The 12,492-nt window shown below is 48.2% G+C and overlaps 1 protein-coding gene across 7 annotated transcripts; it reads right to left on the reverse strand.

Annotated features, from left to right (window-relative positions):
- Nucleotides 1-28: 28 nt before the first annotated feature.
- On the reverse strand, nt 29-10,565 carry Nrbp1 (nuclear receptor binding protein 1). 7 transcript variants are annotated; one of them, XM_013070139.3, is made up of 20 exons: nt 10,430-10,537; nt 8,255-8,342; nt 7,281-7,510; nt 6,995-7,117; nt 6,701-6,802; nt 6,146-6,235; nt 5,925-5,965; nt 5,504-5,598; nt 4,991-5,014; nt 3,924-4,007; nt 3,690-3,748; nt 3,425-3,523; nt 1,967-2,099; nt 1,691-1,796; nt 1,501-1,551; nt 1,266-1,401; nt 1,022-1,075; nt 874-937; nt 627-682; nt 29-544 (listed from the first exon to the last, which is right to left on the reverse strand). In XM_013070139.3, the coding sequence occupies exons 3-20, from the start codon at nt 7,488-7,490 to the stop codon at nt 440-442; spliced, it is 1,632 nt and encodes a 543-aa protein (XP_012925593.1). In that variant the 5' UTR covers nt 7,491-7,510; nt 8,255-8,342; nt 10,430-10,537; the 3' UTR covers nt 29-439. The 7 variants fall into 7 exon arrangements, with proteins under 7 accessions (XP_012925593.1, XP_012925592.1, XP_087072647.1 ...); XM_013070138.3 differs by lacking the exon at nt 8,255-8,342 and having other exon boundaries at nt 10,430-10,565; XM_087216521.1 differs by lacking the exon at nt 4,991-5,014.
- Between the last annotated feature and the right edge of the window lie 1,927 nt (nt 10,566-12,492).

Here is a 12,492-nt window from a genome sequence, read left to right on the forward strand (position 1 = left end):
AGGGCGCGCGCGCGCACACACAGGTCGCTTTTAGCAAAAAGTAGACTTTATTACAGCAGCAACTGAGGCGAATCGAATGGCCACCCAGGGCCACCACTGCAGCACCACCTTTCTCTCCCGCCCGTCTGTCCCAGCGGGATTGTAGGACACGGCTCCCGGAACGCCCACGGGCCTCCTGTTCACACAGGCTGGGCGGGAGCCGAAGGTCAGCTACTAGCCCCCCAGCTAGAAGGCGGCTGCTAAGGCCCAGGCCCACGTCTGTGCAAAACAAGTAAACAAAGTGCAGAGGGGAGGAAGACGGAGGGGTGGGATGAAGCTCAGGACAGGGAGCCCCCAAAGCCCTCCTGAATGATAAAGGAGAGAGGGGGCTTCACAGGGTAATACTGACTGGGGGGAAGGGGCAGCCACAGCTCAGATAAGGGCCTGGCCCGAGTGAACTCTAGGAGGAGACAGTGACAGCGGCCGAGTTGAGGGTGCTGTTCCTAGCAAAATTGAACTTGTTCAGGGTCTCCTCCAGCAGGGAAGTGAGCCGGCTCTGGTCAGCCTGGGGGGAGAAGCTCAGTGAGACAGGAGCTGAGAGAACCGAGGGAGGGCGGCAGCCAGGGCAGGGGAGGCAGGAAGCTCACTTCATTTATGAAGCCCAGCTGCACCAGCTCTGCTGCCAACTCAGGGATGTTCTCATCTGACAGAGAGAAGCAGGGTGAGTACAAGACCGGAAGCAGGACAGGGAGCCCCTCCAAGTGCTGCAGCCAACCAGCAATCTCGGTGGGTAGGCCTCATGTGCTACTGCCTTGTCTCTTCCTCTCCACAGCCCCTAGCTGGCCCCCAAAGGCTCACGGACCCACCATCCTCTGAGGGAAAGGAGAGACTCACTTGGCATCAGGTCACAGCTCAGGTGCCGGTTCAGTTTGTCCTCCAGCTTCAGCAGAAGTGTCAGCTAGAAAAGGGGACAGTCAGAATAAGGCTCCTCTTCCCTGATCTTCTGGCCACCCCGCCCTGTGCAGCCCAGGCCAAGCCTCACGTGGTGTTTGACTCCTTCCTCTACCGACTCAATGTTGCACTGCATCAGCACCACCTAGGACAGGACAGGACAGGACAGGACAGGGAGGGTGGTCACCAGCGTGAAGATCCCACACATGGATGCTTGTCCAGCCCACAGAACATGGCGGTAAGGAGGAGAAATGCACTCTTTTCTCTAAAGGACAAAGCCTTATTGAATATGTCCCTTCTCCCATGACACGGACACATTCACACTCAGCCCCCACCTTGCGGGTTTCCACCTCAGCTGGCTCAGGTGTTGGCGTCTTGACAGAAGGGGGCACAACTGGTGATGTCACCTCCTCCTGCTGTGGCTGCTGGGGCCGAGGCAGGCCAAAGGCTGTCAGGGGGTAGATCCCATTCCTGGAGGGCAATGCAGACAGGTCACATGGGCTCTGTGAATGCCTTAGGATACCTGGTCCTACTTGCTCAGCCAAGCCTGCCTTCCCAGGCTTCTCTCACCTGACATCTTCCAGGAATTTGTCTAATTCCAGAGCCGGTGACTGGGAGTACCTGGAGAAGAAAGGTGACAGAAAGAAGGAAACAACAAAATAGCAGATTCAACCTTTCCCAGGTAAGGGGCAGTTTACAGAGCCCTAGGGTGGTGGTGGCCAATCTGTCCCCTTTAGACCCCCTCAGTTTGGTTACTCACAAAGTCTGAACTGGTTCTCTTCCTGGTCCGGCAGGGATTTCAGCCAGTACAGCACTGGTGTCCATGTTTTTGGTGATTTCCTCCAGAGCATTCTCTGGGATCATGTCTGGAGGACAGGATGGAGTGGGATGTTAGGAAGGGTTAGGGCAGGGTCACCAAAGCCATGGAGGCACAAGGGTAAAGAATCCCTTTGAAAGTAGGAGGGGAAAGAGCGTTCCAGTGAGTTACAAGGCTCCAAGTTGTGAGAAAATTCCCAGCAGGGTCAAGGGGACTCACGTTGGTGTCCCACAATACAGTGAGCAGCAAGGAGTTTGAGTGAGGGCACTTCAAACAGTGCTGGGTGGAACAGAAGTTCTCTGGCTGTTGGTCTTCGAGCAGGTGCAGGTTGCAGGCATTTCTGAATGAACTCCTAGAAAAAGAAGGAATGGGAACAGGCCATCTAACTTAGCACAAGGCTTGGTCCACACAAGCTGCTTTAGCAACTGTTGAAGAAACATACTCATAAATGTACCTGAAAGGGCTTGGAAAATATAAAGATAGGACTTTCTGGGTTTTATTATTTTTCTGCTTTTCAACCACAACCTTTCTTTTTTCTTTAATGTTTATATATTTTTTATTTTATTAGCCCACTCACTGCCTACGTTTCTTCTGCAATCCTCATCATTTAATTTTTCCCTTCTCAAACTTAACCCACTGTGTAATATTTTTTTTTGGTAAGCCTAGTATAATTTTTGTCCTCTACAACCACTGAATTCACTGGATTTCCCATCATGCCTCTAGCCATTCTGCTTCCTCTTCTACCTCTTGTAGGACCCAGTGCTTTCTTTCCATCTGCCAGGCCAATAAAATCACATACCTAATAAATACTTCACCTGAGTTAAGTATGCCTTCCTAATATGAACAGGAAACTTACTCCACACTGTCCTCAAGACTTCCACTAGTCTTCCTTTTCTCTCCTGCTCCCCATTATGCTTCTCTAATGAGCTACAAACTGTTCATATTTGGATCTTCCTGTTCAGACTCTTAACTGCAGTTAATCTATTGATAATAATCCTTAGATTCTTTAAATCTTAGCTCATTATTTCAGGAAACCTTCCCTAACTGTATGATTCTAAAATCCCAAATGACTGATTTAATTAATGTACGTGTAGAGGGGGTGGTGAACGAATGGCACACGTGCCACAGCAGGCTGTTTGTTATCACTGAAAGCTCTAAAAGGTTGGCCATCGCTGATTTAGGACAAGATGTTTGTCTAAGAGTTTATAGGAACTGTCTGCAGTAATGAAATTAATTTATCTCTGTGTAAACACACTTCAATTAACACATGCCTTTTAACCCAACTTAATCCCCAGTATAATATATATACAAAAGCATGGTAGGCACCCCCAAGGGAAAGTTTTTGTTTGTTTGTTCTGGTGGTACTAGAAATTGCTCACACATGCTAGGCAAGCACTCTACCACTGAACCATATCCTCAGCCCTTTTTATTTTTCATTCTGAGACAGTGTCTCCCTAAATTACACAGGCTAGGCTCCAACTTGTGATCTTTCTGCTTCAACATCCTGAGTAGCTGAGAGTACCAGTGTGGGTCACTACACCCAGCCTGCAACTCTGTCTTTCCTCTTCTCCTTTATGTTCTCTTGCTCTTAGAAGAGAGCAAATTCCCAGTGAAGAAAAACCTGAAGATATCTGAAAGTCAGTTAAGGAAGGAAGGAGCAATCCTGAAGACCCTTACCCTCTGTAATGAATCTTCTAGAAGCTGGATGGCACTGCTGATGGCTTCCTGTGGCACATACGAGGACTCTCCATTGCCCTGAATCTCTAGCACTGCCATCTGCAGTGAAGAGGAACCCAAAGGAAAATGAGAGCCCTAAGAACCTGGGGGCTCCCACAGTCACTCCCCAAGACCATCATGTTCCTTGTCCTCCCTCCATTTCCCCTTTCCCCCTTTCGTCTTCTAATATCACCCTCCTTTTTCCCCATTCTTCTAGTATTCTCACCTCCAGTGCACACATGCCAAAGGAGTAGATGTCCACTGCTGTTGTCACATTAGTGACTTCTAGGAAAAACAGAGGGCTTAGTGAGGAAAAGACTGGGTACAAGGGATGCAAAGAAAAGTACTTTGTATGCTCAAAGAGGACTAGAAGTTTGAGTTGTATAATACCTCTGTACCTTAGGTTATAAAGTGCAAAACCAGGCCATGAGGACAGGGCAGAGAAGTAAGGATGCCTCACCTCCATACTCTGGTGCAAAGAAGTGTAGATTCTTCTGCTCTTCCCGACAAGTCTTCACGTGATTGTTGATAGTGTCAGGAGCCACTGGGAGTAGGGGAGATACTCACAATCTGACCACCATCAACAAAGCATAACCTTATTCCAGAGAGAGGCCCCCAAAAGCCAAACTTCTCTTGAAGTCTCCTTTCTAATCCTCAACAGGCACAAACCTATCCCACTTTCCACCTTGAAGTACAGAGCACACATGGACGCCACCTTCCTCAGGCCTACTGCTTCTCATCTAAGGTCCCTAACTCAGGAGCAGCAAAGGCACTGCATTACATTAGCAGACACATGGGGGTTTTGGGCTGGTCAAGAAGGAATCCAGACTAATAAAAACTTCACTTGTGACCTGTTCACCTTCCCCATGACCCACATACATCTAATCCCTGACCCCATGAAAATGGTTTTCTTTCATCCACACAGCAATTAACATAAAAACAGACATCTTTTCTTAATGTAGGACAACTAGAGACCCCAGGAACTTGCATAAAAAAAGGTAAAGAATCATTAGTACACAACCAAGGAGCTAGCCTCCTTTTTACTCACCACTGCTGACTAAAACTCAAAAATAGCTCAGAATTGAACCAATACCCTTGAATTATTTTCATTTTCAATCCCCCAAAAACCTTAGACCCCTGTTCTATGTTCTTATTCTTCAACACTGTTGGCCACAAGGCTGAACAAGAAACCAGGGCCAGGCTCAAATTGGACTCACTCCGATCATAAACAATGACTAGATGTCACAGAGAATCTGGGAGCACAGTATGATTTGAGGAACCAGCCTGATGATGAGGGGTAATATGAATCTAGTAGGTAAGTGGCCAGCCAGGCAGAATCCACAGGAAACAAGCAGGTTATGAAGGGGCAAGCATGTGGAGAGCTGGCAGGGCAGAAGCTAAGCAGGCATAAGTAGGCAAGGGAGGTAAGGGACAGGCCTTGCTCCCACGACTGCATGCACTGGGCAGCCGCAGAGGGAGAAGAGGGAGCACAAACAGAGCCCCAAGTGGGGCAGAGGGAGCTCTCACCATTAGCAAAAATCCTATGAAAGACTGTTGGGAACAGAGCAGCCCGTAAGCGGGAGGGAGGAAAACAGAGAAAAGTTGTGAGCGATGGAGCAGCCAAGCCCCAGACGAATGGACACACAAATCCACACCAACACAGCACACAGAAATGTTGCACACTGCACACAGATACACAGCAAATGAAAGCACTCACAGCAAGTACAGCCTGGAATCTCCTCCGGTAGGGTTTGACCACAGGGGCTCAAATCGGATCTCACATCCATCTCTTACCCTTTCCCAACCTCCTATGAGTATCTCTGTATTAACCCCAGTTTCCCTCCAAAAAAATACAAAATTATATACTCGCCCCTCTCTATAACTGGCCTCTTCCTATGCATTTCTCTAGCAAGGTCCTATCTCTTCTCGCCAGCCCACACCTCAGAATTTTGCTCCATTCTCCCCCATGCCTTTCAATCTTACCCCCACGGTTCCCAAATTCCCGAGGGTCCCCTCCCCAGAACCTCTCCCTCCCCTCACCAGAGCCAATCTTGATGAGTCCATTGTGCTGGATGAAGATGGTGTCACAGGTCAGGTTCCCATGGATGATGGGGGGATCACAGGAGTGCAGGTAGCTGTGGGGGCACTGGGCTGTTAGAGGGGCCACTGGGAAATTAAGGGCAGGGGGAACCCAAAGGTTAAAGAAAAGCAAGGGACAGGACTCCTGCCTGTGACCATAAAGATAATTCCCACACTCTGAATCTCCATTATGCCTGATGATTTAAATAGCTGGATAAGCACTAGGAGAAAGAGGTAGGAGACCCCTAGGGTCCTCATCTTGACAGTACATGACTCAACAAATGGGGAGAGGAAGAATAGAACAGTAGAGTAGTGCCTTGAAATTCGTTTGGAGGAACTAAATCAGGAGATACAGAAAAGCAAGTAACCAGGTTCTACTCACCTTAGGGCAGAGAGGATCTGTGTGCACCAGCGCTTCCAAGCCTGGAACAGGGTTTGATTCAAGGCTCAGCAGGAATCTCCTAACCCTCCCACCAGTCCCCCCCCCCTTTAATCAGCTTCATTAACACAATCTCTTTTTTTCCCCCAGTACCACGGATATTAATAGAATCTTTTAATGCCCCAAGCCATCCTAAAACTTGGTCTGCCACCCTCTTTTCACACCTTTTCATTCATAGTCTTGTGGTTCTTTTTGGTCTTCTTCAGAAATTGCTTAAGACTCCCAGATGACATGTATTCTGTGATAAAAATAACCTGGGGAGGCAAAGCACATACTGTAAGGCTTCATAGTAGACATTCTTATCTGGGGAGCTCTACACCAGAAATATACCAAATTTTGTACGTTTCCTTCACCTTTCTCTCCTTTCAACTCTCTCCTTTGTTTTCAGTACCACTTCCTTAATCTGAGCAACACAATGAAAAATGACTCGACAAGAGCTATGGGAAGAAGGAAGCAGAAATTCATTTCTGCCCCATCTTTAACCAAACATAGCCATATGAAAGGAACAGATGGGAGATAAAGTCCTGCTCTCACCACCATAGTGGCTAATCCCAGTTCTGTTTCAAAAATACCCCTTTTAGGGCTGGGGATTTAGCTCAGTGGTTCCGCCGCCTGCCTCAAAAGCAGAAGGTCCCGTTCGATCCCCAGTACCAAAAAAAAAAAATACCCCTTTTAAATCTCTGGATATAGATCAGAAAAAAACAGGAAAAAATTCTTACCCTGGCCTTGTTCTCTTTAATGTCAGCCCAATACTTGTGAAACTTAACAATGTTGAGATGTTCCAACTGAATCAGATTATCAAACACAGCTCGGACCTTTTCCTGGAGCAAGAAAGTTAGTATGATAATAGAGTTCGTAAATCACTGAAATTAATCCTGAAAAGACATTTCTCATCCTTTCCCAGAAATGATCTAACCAAACATATTCTCCTCATAGTCAGCTTCCCAACACCAATTCCTCTTTAATATCAGATTCTGATGCCCACCTGGCTCTACCGTTTCACCAACACCTACCTCCTGCAGCTTGTAGTTCTTGCGCTCAGAGAACTGCACCTCATTCCACACAACCTCCACACCCTCCTCCGTGTCCATGGCCAGGTATGCACTGTCAATACCTGGTACATTCCGCTGATTCACCTGAGAAGTAATTCAAATGGAATTCCAGTTACAACCACTCCATTTTAATATTCCATATGATCATCTTCTCCTACCTGCCAGGGCCTGCTCCTTTGAGAATGTCTCCTCCAGTTCTCACTTCTTAGAATTCACTCCCCCGGGGAGGGTACTGCCATCACTTTACCTCTTCTCGCCTCTTCTGCCAGCGCCCACAGGGTGACTCTTCCAAGATCTCAGATTCATCTTCACTTTCTTCTTCTTCCTCTGGGGAAGCAGCTGAGGTGGTGGAGGTCACGGGAGGTGACACTGATGTCAGGCCAGGAGCTGAAGATGAGGATTCTACCTTTGGGTCTGAGCCACTGCTAAGTACTGTCTGGGACTCCCCCTCCGACATGCTGGAAGAAATACTCAGGCCTGTGTCAGTTGGGGTGAGAACAAAGGGAGAAGACAGAGAAGGTCAAGATAGATTTATGACCATTTAGATGGACTTGGTGGCAAACGCCTGCAATCCCAGCATTCAGGAGGCTGAGGTAAGAGGACTGCCATGAGTTCGAGGCCACTCTGGGCCACATAGTTCAAGGTCAGCCTGGACTACATAGTGAGACCCTATCTCAAACAAACAACAAAAAAAGATATATAAAGACTTAATAAACCTAATGACTTCACCTGCAAGTTCAAAAGAAAATAAAACACATACTTCTCCTGTTTCCTTTCAAATCCAAAATCAGAACTGTGCTTATCTAACCACTGAAACATGACTCTCTATAACTCCAGAAAGGATGCTATCTTAGTTGAAGATAACTTATACAAGGATGGCAAACACAAGCTATATGGCAGTATAAATCCCTGCAGTAAGGTCCAAATGAACACCAAAACCAGATCCCCCATGCCCTCTGAATCCCATGAACCCCTATTTGCACTGTACTCAAGAACAAGGCTAGGGCCGGGAATTTAGCTCAGTGGTTTCACTGCCTGCTGTGCAACCACAAGGACTTAGGGCAGGGATTTAGCTCAGTGGTTTCCCTGCCTGCTGTGCAAGCCCAAGGACCTGAGTTCGATTCCCAGTACCAAACCAAACAAAACAACAACAAAAAACAAGGACTTGAGTTTGATACCTGGTATCAAGGAAAAAAAAAAAAAAAAAAAGAACAAGGCTACCTGGGCAATATTAAGAACAGTTAGGCCGGGGATTTAGCTCAGTGCTTCTGGTGCCTGCCTCGAAAGCGCAAGGTCCTGAGTTCGATCCCTGGTACCAAAAAAAAAAAAAGAACAGTTGAGGGTTGGGGATTTAGCTCAGTGGTTCCGGTGCCTGCCTCACAACCGCAAGGTCCTGAGTTCAATCCCCAGTACCAAAAAAACCCCCAAAAAACAGTTGGGCCGGGGATTTAGCTCAGTGGTTCTGCCACCTGCCTCAAAAGCACAAGGTCCCAAGTTCGATCCCCAGTACCAAAAAAAAAAAGAACAGTTGACTCCAGACTCCAAAATGTTCCACTGAGCTGGCCCTAAGACTGTACCACCCTCAGCCAGCTTATCCAGCTGAAACTCTCGCTGATTTTTCTAGCTTAAACTAACCTTGACATTCACTATTCATGCCTTCTATACACAGAATAAGCCTGCTAGTCATTAGTGAAGCTACGCAGGTTGACTGGAATTGGTTAGTGACTTCACACGGATGAGCTCACCTTCCCTATGATATGTGTGTGGCAAATGGGTATCGGTTAGCAACATTGTTTTTCCATTCACTCATTCAATAAATGTTTAGTACACACTTATTATGGGTCACACACTGGGCAGGTAATGGAGACATAATAATCAGCAAAATAAATGAAATGCCTACTTATGGTGCCACAAAATCAAGGCAGATCTAGGCTTCAAGCTTCCAGCTTTCATTTCATCCACAGGCTCTAAAACCCAAGTCTGGAGATTTTTATTAGATGACATTCTAGTAAATACTAAAAAGCAACAAATCACTACCAAAAAACAAAACAAAACAAAGAAGAAACTGGCAAGATATTCTTTCCCTATGTTAATTTCTAGGTCTTTGCTATCTTCGATTCAAGTCAGCCAGCAAAGATACTACAGTATCTGCGTGGTTTAGTAATCTACCGGAAAAGTTGGATTAAGGATCATTCCCTTCTCCCTCTGAAAAGTAGCCAAGAAAATACTGTAGTATGAAAGTCTGTATCAGTTACTTCCTAGAGCATCTATATTCACAGACGTCACCTAAAATCTGAAGAGCTAAGTAAAATTTCCAGCTATTACAACAGGAGATACTAGTGGAATTTTAACACAAAAGGGGTGTAACCAATGGGATCTAAACTTCTGGACCCAGCCCACAAAAGAGCACCCAGAAGTCAAGCCGCATTCTAAGAGAGATGCCCTCTCAGTGTGCTCGCATACTCCCTCCCCAGTCTTGTCCCAGTAGGCAAATGGAGGGTAACGACCAAATCCTCCAGCGCTCTTCCGATTTAAGACACCTTTGCGACCCACACGGTTCTGCCTCAGGGTTGCCGAGAGGCTGGATGAAGATCACACTAGGGAAAGGCCATTTACATCCATCAGGCCGTCTCCTCCCCGTCCCCGACCACCCCGAGGCGCACAGAACGCTCACTGTGGCGCAGGGTCGGCCGTCCCGCAAAGCTGTAATCCCAGACTTTCGCTGCAAGCTCCAAGACTTCAGAATGCAACCCTCTGCTGTCAACGCCTCGCAATCCCTCACAGCCACAGGCCTCCCGGCTGTCCTCACCCCGAGCACCCCTGAACGGCCTCGGAGGCCCGCAGCTGTCCAGTCGGATAAAGCAGCTCGGGGAACGAAGAAGGCCCTCAGCGCGCCACACTCCAACAGGTCTCCCTGCCAGGTCCCCGCCAGCTGCAGCCCTCGGGCGCACGGGGCCGGGCGCGAGAGCGGGCAGCGCGCCTCGGCCACCTCATCAAAGGCCGGGTCCCGGCCCCGTCAGGCCGCAGGCCACGCCCCCGCTCACAGGCCCAGCCGGGGACGCGGCGCTTCCTTCCGCAGGCCGCGCACCGGCCCGGCCGCCCCCGCCCCCGCCCCGGCCCCGCCTCTCGCAGCCGGAGTTCCAAGCGAACCCCGGGGCCTCCCGCCCCGCGCCCGCAGAATTCCAGGCCGCCGCCGCCGCCACACAGCGAGAGAGGGGCGTCTGTGAGGCCGAAGGGCCCCCGAGCTCCCGCGGGCTGAGGTGGACGGGGCCTGGCTGCCGAGTGAGGAGGACCGCCTGCAGCCCTCGCCGGCCGGGTACCCCCGTCGCGGACTCGGGGTGATCCTCCGGTCCTCCCGCGAGACTCCCTCCCGGGCCTCATTCCCTGGACGCTCACCTCCTGACCCCGCGCCTGCAGCCTGCGCTTCAGCTCCAGCTTGGGTTCCGGGGCCCCGGATCACAGCGACTCCTTCACAGCTGCGCTCCGCAGCGCAACCGAACTGTGGGCCCCGCCCTCGCGGCGTCTGGACCAACAGATGGGAGGTGCCGCGCCGCGGCCGGTCTTCCATTGGACAGGGCGGCGGGGGGCGGTGCCCGCACACGGTCGCTCACCCGGCCATCTTTAACCGGGTCTCCTCCCCTTGCGCCGCCGGGACTGACACCTAGCCGAGGGCTCGTATTTTAGGTCTCCGCCAGGACTGTCTCTCATCCACCTCCTCCGCCCAATCCAGGTGCCCCCCGTGATCCCGCTGGACGAAAAGAAGGCCTTCTCCCTCTTCTAGAAGGCGCCATGACAGTTCTAATGCCACGAAAAGACAAAAGGAGCGAAAGACCTAGTCCCAGTCCAAGGAGAGAGCCCCTCACCTTCACTATTTAGGGATGAGACTCTGCACAGGACCCCAATTCTTCAGGAAGGTTTTTTTTAAAAAAGCACTCAGCACTGAAAATCAATAGTTGACGCTTTGCACACACTATATGCGGAAACTTTACAAGAGGCTTTCACAGATGTCTCATTTGATCTTCCTAAGAATGGACTCGTTGACATTATCCAGTGATTGAGGACAAATGCCAAAAAAAAAAATCTACCTTAATCCGAGGCATTACGTTGTTTATCGAAATGAACTTAATGAGCTAAATCTAGAATCTGAAACAAATTCATCAAAGCCTTCCTTTGAGAAGGTGGAAAGAATTTAGATTGACTGTGAGGAAGTAGAGAGAAAGGATGGTAGATTCTGGGTGAACCATCGATGTGCGAAAATTACTCGCGGAGCCTGAAGGTGGGAGTTGATTCTGGGGTTAGGGAGGGAGAAGGGTAAATCAGTCATCCAAGCTTGGGAATGTCATGACCACCAAATTTCACTGCCCTTACCTTAAAGGGAATTTCTAACCCAATTTCACAGGGAGAAAGAAGGAAATGTGGAAGAAGTTCATTTTTTCCACCTCAAAATATTTGTTCTAAAAGCGAAATTTTCACCCCTCCTTGGATTATTTTACTTTTGAAAGAACTCAAGCACCTGTTTTAGAAATTTGATGAAAGTTTTGGACCTTACTTTGGATTAAAAAATTCATTTACCTACCAAATTTAGCAGTTTTGGAGCTGAGGTTAAAAATCTTTGTTGTAATCTCAAAGGGAAGGACATTCCACCTCCTCTCCAGATTAGCCTTTTCATAGGCTTCAAAACAACTGGAACACCTGAGCCATGGTAAACATTAAATATAAAAAAACATTAAATATCACTCATGTTATCATCATAATTTCCATTCTTTTCTCCCTGGGGTCTTAGCATTACCAACCTTTCTCTCCCTTCCCTCCCTCTGTCTCTGTCTCTCCTCTTTTTGGGAAGGGGTTGGGAGGGGGGAGATGGATGTCTTTATGTTCTCCAGGCTGGTTTCACACTTGGCATTCTCCTGCTTCAGCCTCCCAAGTAGCTGGGGTTCTCTTTACTCAGATATGCATGGGGGGGCGGGGATTTAGCTCAGTGGTTCTGTCACTTGCCTCAAAAGAGCAAGGATCAGAGTTCAATCCCTGGTACCAAAAAAAAAAAAAAATGCATAGAGGACCCTTTGGCATCCTCTCAAACTCTCATCTTATTTATTTATTTTTTTTGTTACCGGGGATGAACTCAGGTCCTTGCACTTGCACAGCAGGTGGCGAAACCTCTGAGCTAAATCCCCGGCCCTCTCATCTTATTTTTAACCTTTCATTCACATTTAAAATGATCAAATACTGCCTACATTTTCACCAACTCATTTATTTACTTTTTCACACTTACAAAAGTAGTAAATACATACTTCTTGTAAAAAGTCAAAATATTGTTCCGGGGATTTAGCTCAGTGGTTTCAGCACCTGCCTCGAAAGCGCAAGGCCCCGAGTTCGATCCCCGGTATAAAAAAAATAAAGTAAAAATATTTACTAAACAGTATTTATATAGCAAATTGTACAAGCTAGGCACAATTTTA

This window comes from Heterocephalus glaber, unplaced genomic scaffold (assembly GCF_053883595.1).
Source record: "Heterocephalus glaber isolate CG9 unplaced genomic scaffold, H.glaber_assembly_v1.0 deba00001457, whole genome shotgun sequence".
Taxonomy (NCBI): Eukaryota; Metazoa; Chordata; class Mammalia; order Rodentia; family Bathyergidae; genus Heterocephalus; species Heterocephalus glaber.